At 40.2% G+C, this 15,840-nt stretch overlaps 1 protein-coding gene across 1 annotated transcript; it reads left to right on the top strand.

Annotated features, from left to right (window-relative positions):
* Positions 1–4,530: 4,530 nt before the first annotated feature.
* Positions 4,531–13,089, top strand: nr4a2a (nuclear receptor subfamily 4, group A, member 2a). Its single transcript, XM_026909873.3, has 8 exons — positions 4,531–4,731; positions 5,327–5,435; positions 5,794–6,719; positions 7,230–7,359; positions 7,698–7,861; positions 8,319–8,521; positions 9,361–9,539; positions 10,356–13,089. The coding sequence occupies exons 3-8, from the start codon at positions 5,796–5,798 to the stop codon at positions 10,610–10,612; spliced, it is 1,857 nt and encodes a 618-aa protein (XP_026765674.1). The 5' UTR covers positions 4,531–4,731; positions 5,327–5,435; positions 5,794–5,795; the 3' UTR covers positions 10,613–13,089.
* Positions 13,090–15,840: the final 2,751 nt, after the last annotated feature.

The following is a 15,840-nucleotide window of genomic DNA, read 5'->3' as shown; positions in this document are numbered from 1 at the left end:
GCATCCTGCCACACTACAAAAATTGCACAGGAATGGTTTGAGGAACATGACAAAGTGTTCAAGGTGTTGACTTGGCCTCCAAATTCCCCAGATCTCAATCTGATAGTGCATCTGTGGGATGTGCTGGACAAACAAGTCAGATCCATCCATCTGACCCCACTTCGGACCTTACATGACTTAAAGGATCTGCTGCTAAAGTCTTGGTGCCAGATACCACAGCACACCTCCAGAGGTCTTGTGGAGTCCATGCCTCACTGGGTCAGAGCTGTTTAGGTGGCACAAGGGGAACCTACACAATATTAGGCAGGTGGTTTTAATGTTATGGCTGATTGGTATATATAAAGAATATACTGTAAACACACATATACATATAAGCAATATGGCTATGCTGATCTTCACACTTCATGATGTTTTAGCATTTCCTATTGTCTTGCACAATGGTAGCAGGTGTGGCCATCATATTTCTGATTGAAAGACACAACGTGGTAAGTATTTCTCATCCTAATTTTATGTTCCCAGTTTTCCTGTTTCCAACTCAGACTTATGGGGACAAAAAGAGACAGAACATGTGAACACATTAGGGTAATCAACCAGTATAAGAACAAGGCTGAAGACAGGGCCAAAAGTAAAAAAGATATATATGGGTCTCCTGAGTGGTGCAATAGAAAAGCATTTGCTCTGTCATCCCCAAAAAAGCGAGTTTGAATCCTAATGATGCCACAGCCATCCATAACTGGAACTAAATTGGCCATGCTCTCTTTGTGTGAGGGATAGCATTACTCTCTTCTGTCAGTCACAGTGACACTAGCCAATCGTGGGTGTCTGTGAGCTCACATATGCAGAAGATGGCAAGTAGCACTTTCCTCCCAGTGTGTTATGTTGCTCTGTGACACAGCATTAGCAGTATTTTGAAAAGATGGGGTTGGCTGGTTTCACATGTCTGGGAGAAAGCACATGGTAGCCTTCACCCTCCCCAGTTGGTAGGTGTTGTATAATAGAGGAGAGGTGGTTGGAGGGTGGGAGTAGGCAGGTAACTAAATTGGGGAGTTTCTGTCAATAAATGGGATTTATGCAATTAATAAACAATCACTTAACAAGAAAAGGTCATATTTCATAAAGATTTTACAGAAAATCAGCAACAGAGCAAACCTGCAATATTCAGTTAATACCTACACTCTTTATATAATCTGAGCTGGACACAAATAAAACTAATTCAACACGTTATGGGTTCATCAACCTCAGTAGATCAATGGTGCATCTGAGTGTAATCATTTCAGACTAAGGTAACCTCAATAAAGCAATTTCAATTTACATTTCAGACATGATAGAAGTAAGCAGTTGAAGGTTAAGGTCTTACGCAAGGATCCACCCATGGCAGCTTGGTGGTGCTGGGATTTGAGCTCATAACCTGCTGATCTGTGGTGCAAAGTTTTAATCCTTGAGCCACTACTTTGAGTTTATTGTTGATTGTTGAGCTGTAGTGCGCCCAATTACTACCAACACTATTGTGTAGCAATAAAGGAATCTTGACTTGAGAGCTTCCATGTCTATACAAGTATTACACAAATAACTGGCCACTGTTTCAGTTTCTTGTTTTTATAAATCATGGTTCCTTTACTCATCCGTCACAGAATTTGGTCTTACCCTAACAATCAATAATGATAATCAGGAGAACTGCCATGCAGCCCAGTAACTCTGGATACCAATTCTAACTAAAGCTCCATACACTGTGCTATAATTTAATATAAAACTCATATAAGATTTCTTACAAGAGAAAATGAAACACCTGTACATTTGTAAATAGTGTGATAGCTCTCTGTGGACTCATAAGCAGTAATGAGATGAACTGGTAATGTTTGTGCTAGCTAATCACCTAATTGTGCTAAGTAATTCTCAGTGGAAAGGAGGAGGTTAATGAACCATTAGAGCACAGGGTCCCAATCCTTGTCCTGGAAAACTCCCTGTCCAGCACATTTTTAGTATTTTCCCTGCTCTAATACACCTTATTCAACCAAGTGGGTGTATTAGAGCAGGGGAAAAAACTCAAATGTGCAGGACAAGGGGTTATCCAGGACCAGAGCTGGGAACCTGTGCATTAGAAGGTTGTGTAGATAGATGTTCAGGTGAGTAGCAGCTCTACAGTTAACCCCACACTGGGCTGAATGGAGCTGTCCACGGTGCTGAAACATTTTCACACAAAAATAAACTGCTCCTTTTCACCATTACAAGTTCTCATACTACTCACACAACTCCAAATTACGCATTTAAATAATGAAGGACATGCAACACTTTTAAAAATTCTAGATCAGAGTAAAATTAGAAATTAAAACAACAACAATCATTGGCTAAAAATTCCTGATAATTTATTTCTATTCAGATGTGTTTAAAGTGGTGAAAAAAATCCCATAATAATACAAGCAAAGAATCCGAATATCTTTAGTGATGTTCCTTTTATTGTGCTCACAGTAAAACAGACAGTATACAGACAGTAAAAAAGTAATACCCCCCCTCACCCCCCGCCCACACACACACACACACACACACACACACACACACACACTCATTAGCCTTACCCCTGCCTTTAACACGCCATAATTAGGAAATAACTTTGGTCCGATTTGATTGCTCTTCATTTGCTCCCTCCCCAATGAGTAGTGATTAAATTATGCATATAAATAAGCCACTTACTAATTAAACGAGCCAATGGGCAATTATTATTCAATTGTATGTAATTTCTCCTCATTTAAAAGGTAAATGAAAGCTGAATGTAGTAATACAGAATTCCTCTAAAAGCCTATTAAAACCTGAGATCCATAGCTGATTACTGTACCTGTAATTATGTTTGAGTTAGTTGAAAAGTATTTTAAAAAGTGCCCTAACTGAGCAACACATCATGTAAAATGTCAGTATTTAAAAGTAGATCATGTTTGATGTTTAGAATGAATGTGTGTTGTGTAAAATGACAGGAAAAGGCAGTTTTTGTTGGGTGGGTGGTGAACAATGCTGTCCTCTAGAGGAGAGTGTAACACCCCCTTTGGAGAGCGCAAAGCTACAAGATACAGCTGTTCCACTGTAACCGTACCACGGAAGAACCACTTCTGCAGGAAACCTCCAAATCTCCGAGGTTTAGTGTTCATGATGATAATCAATGATTTCAATGCATACAAGAAAAGAAAAAAGAGGCCTATATAAATAAATTACGGGGTCTCCTCCATGGCGCAGCCTATGAATAGCCTCGGGTCTTAAGTCAATCAGGACAAATTGCCATGCTATTATTCCAGCCTTTACATGGCCTGTAGTCGGGTCAGAAGCCAAATATAGAATAGGCTAAGCTAGGAAGAGGCTGTGTAGATCCTGAACATGTGGCTAGGTGCAGTATATGACATAAAGGAGTCTATTCCTGGCCCGTTGTAATGCCTGCGTCAAGGCGCTGATTTCTGCGTCAGACTCGTGTTTGTCGCCTCCTGTCGCATCTCTCTTTCCTCCAGCTAAATTGGTCCGGCAGTGACGAGCAAAGCCGGTGTTAATGAGCCCTTCCTCCACCTGCTCAGGACTCATCCAGCTGCTAAATATCACTGTGCAGTCCCATCTGAAGAGGCGCAGAGCCGAGCCACGGGGCTGGGAGGATCTGTTTACGGAGTCACAGGAAAGTTAAACGGGATTTGTTAAAAGGTTTGGGGCAGATGGACTGGAAGAATGACCCCCGCCCTTTACCTTAGTACTGGTGGTTCTGGTGGTACCGGTGGTTCTGGTGGTACTGGTGGAGGCTGAGACGCCTAAATCCATTACGCTGATATTAGTGAGGCTTAATGATTCATCTTTTTTTTCACTTATTTTGTTTTTACATTTAACAAATGTTCAGCATTAACCTAATCTTACCTAACCTAATCTAATCTAATCTAATCTAGTCTAATCTATGGATTGGGTTTGTGTTTGCAAAATAATAATAATAATAATAATAATAAAAAATAATAATAACAGACATTTGAAATAATAAAAGAGTTTTGTAATCACTATAGGTAAAATGAGAAATAATAATAATAATAATAATAATAATAATAATAATAATAATGATAAACAAATGTATTTCTATAATTTTATATACCGAATCTATAAAATAGGGCTCAGATAGATAGATAGATAGATAGATAGATAGATAGATAGATAGATAGATAGATAGATGTACAAAAATGATGGAATATAAAATATCTGACTAGCAATAAAACGCACAATATCTATCTATCTATCTATCTATCTATCTATCCCTCACTCACTGACTCACTCACTCACTCACTCACTCAGATGAAGTTGTCTCATAGGCAAAGGCCTACTGCAAGCATCAAAGCGACTTAATGAATTGGGGATCGTGAAACGCATTATAAAACCACGCAGCGAACTCAGTCTCCGGTGGGTATTTCCTATCTGTCAGCCTTCCCCAAAACTTGATTGGTGGTTGTCATTGGCGACGCGGGCGATGACGTGTCTAATTCCAGAGCACGTGGGTGGCGATGAGCGGCGCTCCCATAAACAAAGACACATTGGCGCGGCGCGCTAGTCTGGAGCGGAGCACCGCGGACGCGTCGCTTTTCTCCACCGTCTCCCCGGCTCTACTTCTAGCTCGTGCTGGACATTTCACACACGTATACACAGATATACATATATATCTTTTTTACACAAGAGCAGCCTGCGAGTGTATGGATACGATGCAACTTTTCTGATGGTGATTTAAAGGTATGTCATCGCTGTGTTTTTTTGCATGCGTGTTTTTTTTTTTCCTCCTCTCTTTTCTTTAAGCTGCAGTGTAGATGATGGCGAGAAATGTTGCATTGGCTTTTCAGAAATCTGTGGATAGTAGGTCGTTTTGAATGTAAAAGCGAGAGGTGGTGAGGATGTAGAGGTGCCATTGCGCGCAGACACGAGTGAGAGACACTTGCTCGAGTTTTGCTGGGTTACTCTGAACATGCAACAAACATGCTGCAACTTTACCCAATGTCCCAATGCTGCATGACTTCTCCAGTGCTTCCTTTGCTTGAATGAACTCCTAGTGTCCAGATAAAGCGTAGAATCTTGCATTGACTCGTATATAGGATATAGATGTATGGAGTCATTTTAACTCTGGGAATTCTTCCCTGCGCGCAAAATACAAAAGTTGACTTGTGTCTCAGAGTGATCCATGTCCTCCTTCTCTGTGAAGAAGGCATTATTAAAGCTGCAGTGTGGGGTTGAATGAGCTGAATGTTGTCAGTGCTGAATGGTGACAGGTCTAACTCTCCACTCAACTATACTGGCATTGCTCATCTGAGTCAAAAGTTGTGTTTTACATCAGGGAGGAGATTCCAGCAGCCGGACCGCTTTTCTTGAACCCTGCTTTGTTATCTGAAGCTGACAGCATCGTGCGTTTTGAGTGGCGACCAGGAAGAGTCCCACGGCTGAAGGTACTGGAATCTGAAAAAAAAATAAATAAATGTTTTTGCTAAGAAATAGTTGAGGTTGTAAACTAAGAGAGACGAAGTGCAAAGTTGTATGAAAAGACATTATGTGGAGTTGGATTTATTTAACCAACTGTAGCATGTACTGTTTCTGATTAGAGAATGTTAGTACTCTACAGCTGTGTGAAATATAAAGTTGAATCAAGGCTTGGTGTTTGTGTAGTCTGGCTGCACACTGTAAAAGTTCATTTAATGCCGGACATTTTGTTGTGCAATAATAATAATAATAATATTTGCATCTTTATTAAAGGGTTGTCCGTTCATTTTGTATCTATATTTTTTTCTTTATGCATTTATTTTGCAGCCATGCCCTGCGTTCAGGCTCAGTACGGCTCGTCGCCGCAGGGCGCGAGTCCCGCCTCGCAGAGCTACAGCTACCACACCAGCGGCGAGTACAGCTGCGACTTCCTAACACCCGAGTTCGTAAAGTTCAGCATGGATCTGACCAACACCGAGATCACGGCGGCTACCACGTCTCTGCCCAGCTTTAGCACGTTTGTGGACAGCTACAACCCCGGCTACGACGTCAAACCTCCGCCGTGTCTGTACCAGGTGCCTCCTGCGCACGCCTCCGAACAGCCCTCTATCAAAGTGGAGGACGTGCCCATGCACGGGTACCACCACCATCACCACCACCCGCACCCTCATCAGCAGCAGCCGCAGGGTCACCTGGGCCCGCAGTCGGAGGATGTGATGGCGCACTCGGGCTCCGTTTACTTCAAGCCGTCTGCTTCTCCACACGCGCCTGGCGGCGGCCCTAACTTCCAGGTGCAGCCGAGCCACGTGTGGGAGGACGCGAGCTCGCTGCACGCCTTCCACCAGAACTACGTGGCGGCCGCCTCGCACGCCATGGAGCAGCGCAAGAACCCCGTGTCGCGCCTCTCGCTCTTCTCCTTTAAGCAGTCTCCCCCGGGGACGCCCGTGTCCAGCTGCCAGATGCGCTTCGACGGCCCGCTGCATGTGGCTATGAGTCACGAGGGCCCAGGCGCGCACCGGGCCCTGGACGGCCAAAGCTTTGCGGTGCCCGGCGCTGTGCGGAAACAGGCGGGAGTCGCATTCCCGCATTCTCTGCAGCTCGGCCACGGACACCAGCTCCTCGACGCGCAGATGCCGTCGCCACCATCCAGAGGCTCCCCGTCCAACGAGGGGATGTGCGCCGTGTGCGGGGATAACGCAGCGTGCCAGCACTACGGCGTGCGCACATGCGAGGGATGCAAAGGCTTCTTCAAGGTGAGCGCAGTTAAGTGGTCTTCATGATGGCCAATCTGACGGATGGGGCAGTAAATACCGGCCTAATCATCATCACTGCCCTTAGTGCTGCGGGGTAACTACTCCTGTGGCACCTGTTGACCTATTTATTTACTTTCTTCAGGGTTTTTTTTTTTGTATATGAACATAAAAGTTCATAGTAGGATTTATTATTATATTAGTTCACAAATATGATGATGTATTTGAACAGAAGAGAGCTGATGAACAGAAGAAGCCCAGTGTACACCTACTGTGCTTAAGGATCCAATCTTACAGTTAGTTACACACTGTAAGACTTTACTCAACACTGCATATGATCAATCAGTTCCTGTAATCTTGCTGTGTGTGTGCATATGATCAATCCCTGCCGTGTCGGTGATTATTATATTTTATGCGAACGCTTTGCAAAGGCAGGAATTAGAGGCCGGGTTTTATTTGATATAATAAGGAAATAAGGTTTGTTTTCTCTGTCTCTCTTCTTGATCACTCCAGCGCACTGTGCAGAAGAATGCGAAATATGTGTGTCTGGCGAACAAAAACTGTCCTGTTGATAAGCGCCGGAGAAACAGGTGTCAGTACTGCCGCTTCCAAAAGTGCCTAGTTGTCGGGATGGTTAAAGAAGGTAAATATTTCATAATTATTATTAATAATTCATGCACAGATTTCGTTTAGTCTCCCAGTGCATCTCCATACATAAATTGTAAATGATTGGTTGAGATGTTAAAAAAAAAACTTTTCTTGTTTTGGCAAGTAAGCTTAGATTTATAAAGATTTATAAACTATAATAATCTATAAATGTGTTTGTGTCAACTTATTAAAAATGAGACATATTTAGACTTATTAAAGCTTTAAAAATGAATCGTATTTAGTGCAAAAAATCTGGTTTTATTCAGAGATTCACAAGCATTGCAATTTTTTTTCGTTTGTTTGTTTTTTGCTGTTTTTGTTGTTTTTTTACAGTTGTTCGGACTGCCAGTCTGAAGGGCCGGAGAGGTCGTTTACCCTCCAAACCCAAAAGTCCACCGGATGCGGCGCCTCCATCACCTCCAGTCAGCCTCCTCAGTGCGCTGGTCAGAGCTCATGTGGACTCCAACCCCAACATGTCCAACCTGGACTACTCGAGGGTGAATCTCACTTTCTTGTCTGTTCAGCGACAATACATACACATGCACATACACATACACATACACAAGAGTGTGTATCACAATCACTTACAGTGATGAATTTACGCAGTGTTCATTTGTGCCCAAGAATTCTTTGTGCTGGGTGAAATGAAAACGAAGTCTCCAGCTAAAGTTTAAGTTTAGATTCAGTTTAGATTTAAAATCGTATGCTCCTTAAATATTTCTGAATTATGTGACCAGTATCAGGAGTTAAACTTTATGAAAACATTTGGAGGAAGCTGCGTATTTACGCATTAATACAGGCTCAATAAAACAGGAATTAAATTAGCCGAAGAGGAAAAAGGCCATGGCCATTGCTCTTCCTAGTAAACGACTCCAGCGATTTCACAGCTGATAGATTTTAGAGGAGATGCTCATTAAGGCGCCACGTTGTTTGAAACTGAAATTGCCTTCGCAGTTCCACGCGGGTCCGGATTACCAGCTGACCGGAGACGACACGCAGCACGTGCAGCAGTTTTACGACCTGCTGACGGGATCGATGGAGATCATCCGCGGCTGGGCCGAGAAGATCCCGGGCTTCACCGAGCTGCCCAAGCAGGACCAGGACCTGCTCTTCGAATCCGCCTTCCTCGAGCTCTTCGTCCTGCGCCTCGCCTACAGGTACAATCATAATCATAATCATAATCATAATAATAATAATAATTTGTGTTTCAAAAATACACATTAACAAAATCATAATAAGTGAAACAAAATCAATAGATTTCTAGTTTATAAATAATAATAATAATAATAATAATAATAATCAGTGATTTCTGATAATAATAAGAAGAAATTATTTGACACTTTCATACATGCTGCTATTGAATTTTCTAATTAAAAAAAAAGATTTGACCAAATTAATTTAAAAAAATTAAAAAAGTGAGTTAGTTCAAAATAGCACCAGTAGCATTAAAGGTTATAAAGGGTACTCTCAGTAAAAAGGGCACTAAAAAGTACCTTTCCTTGTCACTGTAGTGGTACTTTTATCATTTCTATTCCATTAGTATTAGATAGTATCCTTAAAGCAGAATCGTGGATATATTGCACCTTTAAAAAAGATCTTTACCTTTAAAGGTATCATAAAGATACATACTAAGGGACAGAAGGTGCACACTTGAGAGTAGCACACTTAACACACTTGAGAGTAACACACGTGAGAGTAACACACTTGAGAGTAACACACTTGACAGTAGCACACCTGAGAGTAGCACACTTAACACACTTGAGAGTAGCACACTTGACAGTAGTACACTTGACAGTAGCACACTTGACAGTAGCACACTTAACACACTTGAGAATAACACACTTGAGAGTAACACTGGTACAATATCCTCAGCCCCTGGTTCTCTTGCTAGCTGTGAAGGGACATGTATTGCGCTCATTTCAGGGAGCTTGTGCTCAGTGTGCTGCGCTTTAATGCTGATGGGAAACTCAGGTCTGTGTGCTAACTGCTCTCTCAGGTCCAACCCGATGGAAGGGAAGCTGATCTTCTGTAACGGCGTGGTGATGCACCGGCTGCAGTGTGTGCGCGGTTTCGGCGAGTGGATCGACGCCATCGTGGAGTTCTCCTCCAACCTGCAGAGCATGAACGTGGACATCTCGGCCTTCTCCTGCATCGCCGCGCTCGCCATGGTCACAGGTGCGGGGATATGCATCCAACCCCTCCACACCTCTCCAACTTTTTTATTTTATTTTATTTTTAAAGAAAAGACTAACACAGGGGCGCACAGGAAATAGGGATTAACGCAGTGTAATGGGTTTACTTCACATTTCCAGAGGATGTTTGAGCATTACTCACAACAGCCTTCATTTCTTTATAGGTTTAGATTCGATCCTGAGTTCAGGGTACTGTGTGTGTGTGTGTGTGTGTGTGTGTGTGTGGAATTGCACATGTGCTCCTCGTGTCCGCATGGGTTCTCTGCAGGTTTTCCCCTAAACATGCATGCTGGAGGACTGGCTATGATAAATTGCCCCTAGTGTGTGTGTGTGTGTGTGTGTGTGTGTGCATGGCGCCCTGCGATTGACAGGCATCCTATCCAAGGTGTATTCCCGGCTCGCGCTCAGTGACCAGATTAACGTAGTTGCTGATGATGAATGAATATATGAACCAATCTTCCACATCCAAACAAAATATCCTTTTTGGATTTCATAAAAATAATAATTATTATTATGATAAAAAAAAAACAACACAGGAAAAAAAAACAACACAGGAAAAAAACAACAACACAGGAAAAAAAAGACACTAACCGCGCCCCAAACCCTAACCTTAAACCTTGGCAACTTTTTTTTTTATTCCCATTGCGGGGTGCAAATGATAAATTATCAGTTATGAAATCTTGTAAATCCGACACATGATACTGTTCTAAGATGCAGTTGTGTATAGAATGCAAGCTCCATGCGCGTTCAGGCATTCATTTCTCACGCGCTAATCTGTTCCCATTGCATGCATTTGCAGAGAGACATGGGCTCAAGGAGCCGAAGAAAGTGGAGGAGCTTCAAAACAAGATAGTGAACTGTCTGAAGGACCAGGTGGCGTTTAACGGCGCTGCTCTTAACCGCCCGAACTACCTGTCCAAGCTGCTGGGGAAGCTGCCGGAGCTGCGCACTCTGTGCACACAGGGCCTGCAGCGCATCTTCTACCTGAAACTGGAAGACCTGGTGCCTCCTCCAGCAATAATCGACAAACTGTTCCTCGACACGCTGCCCTTTTAAAAAACAACAACAAAAACAACAACAAAGAAAGAAAGAGACTTTTTTTCTCTCAAAAAGACCTCAACGAACTTCCATAGACTCCTTTTAAGAGTCAGAAAGCTACTGAAGTTTTTTATTATTATTATTATTATTATTATTATTATTATTTTAATTTCACGAATCAAGGACATTGGCAGTCCATGTTGGGATTCATAAGGAAAACACACACACACACACACACACACACACTTATGCATTTTCATTTCAACCCTCTTTGCAATTTTATGCCATTATATTATATTAAACAACCCATAAAAAGAGAGAGAGAGAGAGAGAGAGAGAGAGAGAGAGAGAGCTCAGTTCTGAAGTTTCTCTTGGACTGCTGTTAACAAAATAAATCTCAGAAACATTACTCTGTTTATTGACTCCAAAACATTTTTAAATCATTGGAAAACGCACATGAAATGTATTATAATCTTATTATACTCCATACACGATAGATTTGTCACCGAAGTGTATAAAGAGGACTCGTTTCTTTCTTTCTTTCCTTCTTTTTCTTTCTTTTGTTCAGTCTTTTTTTATAACTTGTGCCTGTGTATTTCTGTCAGGATCAGAGAGGAGGCCACGCATGTTGTAGAGGACTATAGGCACTTGCTATCGAGGTGATGCTGTCTATATAAAACATGATTATTAATATTATTCCGGACACTATGTAGTCTGCTAGATTTTGTACAAAAAACAACCAAAAAAAAAAAAAAAAAAAAAAAAAGAAGAAAAAGAAAAGAAAGAGAGAGAAAATTCGTAGTACTGGGACAACTTTTATGTATAGAACATGTGGAGGAGGAGAAAAATAATATTTAATCTGTATATAGGTAAAGAAAAAAATCAGAAAGGACCCATAGTGTTTGTAAGACTGTCAGCCATTCCTTGTTTGTATGTGTTGTATGTACTGTTGCTGTTTAATATAAATGTTTCTATATTTATGATTTTTGTTGCCAAGAGCTTAGAAGCATGGTGTAGTTTGGATGATTTCAGAAACATTCACATTGTCCTTGTTTTTATGTCAGATACAGTTATGATTTCGTTTCCCATCTGCAAAGTTACGTCATATGTATATGTACATATATACATATATACATATATATATATCTATATATTCATATAGGTGTGTGCGGAGCATCACTGCCCTTTTCTATGGTGTAATTTCAATCCCAATCCGAATAAAACTCAACGCGGAAAGGAATATTTAATGTTTACAAATAAAACTTTTAAACATTTCTTTTCTTTCTTCAGGCAGTTTTTTAATCGCTTTAAAATAATCAGCTATAATTCAGGCTTAAATACAGTAAAAAGGTTTTCATATTAGGAGTACAGTGATCAAGTTAACCTTAAACAAATCAGATCACAGGACAGTTCTATAATCAAACAGACATAAATGTAATTTGGGATCAGAGCAGCAGGAAGAGCTGAGGTTTATCTTTAATGAAATGAAATTATTTTCTGACATTTAGATATCATTTCGTTTTATAGTCGATTAATCAGAACCAAAACTGCAATTAGTCATTTCTGGCAGAGCTCCTATTACCACAACAACGTCGCTCTGGATTCTAGAGAAAATCTGATGTGATTGGAAAAAGCCTCCTTATACATAAGACCTAGTTATTTACATAAGATCTAGTTATTTACATAAGACCTAGTTATTTACATAAGATCTAGTTATTTCATTTTATATTAAAGCCTTCACTAATTCATCAACACAAACTTTGTGAAGTTAGATAAAGTTCTAATTATCCTTTCTAATCATATTAGCTTATCATTTTTAATCAGGTTTTTTATTTTAGATTGTTTATTTTGAAATCAGCCAGCAAAATTACAGCTCGACAGTGTGAAGCAGAACACTCAATAAAACTCCCGACAATTAAATACAGTAGTGGCTTTCACTTAGCCATGGATTTGTTGGGAATAATAAAGAACAGAGACATTAATTAAAGAAAAATAAGAAAGGACAGAGTTCAAAACTCTGAGCTCAGAGCTCAAAACAAAAGTTCAGTGATAGTTTTATTATAGCTTGGAGTCAGTCATTCAACTGGCACCTTTTTAATAAAAAATAAGAAAATCAATTAAAACAATCTCCACCATGATACAGAGGATTCGCAGCATTTTTAAGCCTTGTTAAAATAAATCACGATTCATAAAAAGATTTCTCTGCAAGTCCATCTTTAGTGATATTTAACCACAATTCAGGAATAAATGTATATTAAATAAACCGCCCAGATAGATTTGATATTTTCCCCTAATTTAAAAGACAAACTGTGAATAGAAGCTAAATCTGATGGAAATAAAAAGGAAAAAGATGCAGATCTGAATCTTTACTGATGGAAAGTGACAAAGTAGGAGAAATATTCTACCACATTTTGTCTTCAAATGTTAAAATAGCCTACAAAATAATTAATTTGCGGGTTTCAGTGCAAAAGCTTTCCATCTTCCAGATTTCCCATCTCCAAAACCTCACACTGTGGCTGAATCTGGAGCTCAGCTAAAGTTCCTCTTACAGCCTTTACTGTGTGCCATTGAGCATTTTAGTAACAGTGTGTTATTTCTTGAAACTCCATTAAAAAAAAAAACATGCAGTTGTTGATCCAGTTGCTCCCGATGTTTAGAAATGCCTGCACAGATCCATAGAGTTCTATTATTATTATTATTATTATTATTATTATTATTATTACTGATTTCTTTGGTTATTAAATCCCCAAAGATGCCTGCCTTATGTCCAGGAAGCAAAACAGAATTCAGCTTTAATTTGAAACACATAAAATCCATAAATATGTGTCATTTATGTGTCGGGAACATGTGCATTTTATTTGATCATTTTATTATAATAATATATTATTCTATTATCACCATCATCAGAATATTCGTTATTAAAAGGAGATTTTTACATATTTTTATATAAGCGACATCAATTGTATTGAAGACAGATAAAAAAAAATGCTGATTGGCTTGTTGTCTGTCACCTCATACCGAGATAAAGCTTTTGTCTGACTTCTTTAGCACCACATCATTGTTGCCTGTATTTCCTAATAATCTCCTAATAATTAAAATTCAAATCTCAGAAAGCAAAGATCTCCATGGCACGACAGTCAGTTGAAATGCTTCTGTGTTCTGCTCTCACTTTTCGTGTCATTTTCTATAATTCATAAAAGTCCCCTTCTTAGTCTTGTACTATTATGCACACATTAATCTCTAATATTCATCCCTAACAGCAGAGTTCTTCTAATATAATCACTACCTGGCGTTAAAAACAGAGGCTGAATAACTAAAGAATGACTCTAGAATAAGCTTGTGCTTTAGAAGACTCCACAGCTTTGAATGAACATCTAGGGTTGAATTTATTGGGTGTTAAGGAAATGAAGAATTCAGTTCCTTTAAAAAGCATGGAGACACTGATTAACAGTGTGAATTCAAGAATGTCGGTGTTATTTCAACACTGGCAACATTTTCTCTGCATTAATGTGAAGTCGGAAAATGTTTGAATCTTGCTGCACCCTGAGCTCGGAGCTTCACAGGTTTCCTACATGCCTGGAGCTGGACTGGTGTCTCTAAATTGCCCCTAGGTGTGAACGAGTGTGTGTGTGTGTGTGTGTGTGTGTGTGTGTGCATGGTGTGTGTGCATGGACTGGTGTAACATCCAGAGTGCATTCCTGGCTCGCGCACAGTTTTCCTGGGATAGGTTCTGGATCCACTTCCAGTCTGTCCAGGATAAAAACAAGTGTTTATTGAAGATGAATGAAGGCATTAATCAGGAATTCCTGGTTGCCAGATTGGGCGAAAATGAGGCAAAGTGATTTCTGGAAAAAACACTGACTCTTTGGAAGAGTTGAGAGACATTAATTTAATCATCAATATGCATTTAATCAGGTTTACATCTGATTACACTTATTAATTTCTAGTCAACTTGATACTTAACATCTAGAGCTTTTAGTGCTAAGTCACTCCCTGTTTTTAGCAATTTAACCCAGAGCTGATATCCTACTATTCACTCTCAGATGAAGGGTATGAAACTGTACTTTTTCTTGTCAGTCAGGTGTTACTCTTATCTTTTGCATTTATAATATGTATCTTTCACTAGGAAATATGGCGTATGTATATAGTGTAACTTTAAGATACGTAATTGGATCATAGTTACCTTTTAGATTAAAGCTTATGTTAAAGGTACACCATAAAAGCCACTTTTTTAAGTGAAAGATACATACACTAAAGGTCAAAAAGCAACAAGGAATAGTACAGTATAGTTTAGTACGCTTATTGAGAGTGTGCACTCATGCAGTGGTTCCTTACGGGACATATATAAGGTGCAGAAACCATGCACTTACATGGTGAGTATTGAATCATTTGGGATCCAGCACAACATCCTTTCCATTCCATTTTTCTATGTATCTCTATTTTTTTTCCCTCAGCAATGTCATGGGCTTCTCTTCACATGATGTTCTCACAAAGCAGAGACCTGTCTGAATAATTAGATCATTGGCACAAAAAAAAGAGAAAAGAGACTAATTCCAAGTCAAATTAAGATTGTGCTCAAAAGCGCTTTGCTGACATTTAGCAGATCTGTGTGTGAGAGGTGGGGGGGAGATGCTTTCACTCCGTGTTGACTGAAGTAATCGGTTTGGTTGGTGAAAGCCTAATCTGCGCACAATGGGGGTGAAAAAAAAGAGGACATGTAGACTTGTGAGAATTACACATGTTAAGGGATTTTCAGTCAAGCTTTTAGAAGTTTAAAATAAGGAGACGTAGCCTTTTTACACTGCCTTCATCCACACTGACAGATTATGGAGGGAAATGAGGAAATATCATGTGCTCTCATGCTCCCTTTCCTCGCCTGCTTCTGCAGATAAAGAGAAAGATGACACCGGAGACACAGAAATAACACATGCTCAGCCCGGCATGCAGCACTAAAGCAGATCCCACAGCCGCTCCTTCTTAAGTGCACAGACAGGTAGCCAGAGAGCTGCGAAATTATAATGCAGCAGGCCACTTTAAGAGCCAGCAGAGAGCCCGAGAGGCCTAGTTTTAGTACTAAGAGGTCTAAAGCACTGTCATTAAATGGTACAGCAATACTTTGTGGAACTTAGTGTGCCCTCTGAGTGAGTAGGGGTCACCAGATGGGTCACACCAGAGTGACGTCCAGCACTTGTTAAAGTGGCCCAATTCAGCAGAAAATGTGCAATGCAATCAGAAGAAGAGTTCAG

The sequence above is a fragment of the Pangasianodon hypophthalmus genome, chromosome 5 (assembly GCF_027358585.1).
Source record: "Pangasianodon hypophthalmus isolate fPanHyp1 chromosome 5, fPanHyp1.pri, whole genome shotgun sequence".
Lineage (NCBI taxonomy): Eukaryota > Metazoa > Chordata > Actinopteri > Siluriformes > Pangasiidae > Pangasianodon > Pangasianodon hypophthalmus.
This window is presented reverse-complemented; position numbering and strand designations above follow the sequence as displayed.

What these genes read in the sequence shown, in the direction of transcription:
- nr4a2a (XM_026909873.3), top strand. Translation starts at nt 5,796, where the DNA reads ATGCCCTGCGTTCAGGCTCAGTACGGCTCGTCGCCGCAGGGCGCGAGT. An exon ending in TGTCGGGATGGTTAAAGAAG is followed by an intron (nt 7,360 to 7,697) that starts GTAAATATTTCA and finishes GTTTTTTTACAG; the next exon opens with TTGTTCGGACTGCCAGTCTG. An exon ending in CGCGCTCGCCATGGTCACAG is followed by an intron (nt 9,540 to 10,355) that starts GTGCGGGGATAT and finishes ATGCATTTGCAG; the next exon opens with AGAGACATGGGCTCAAGGAG.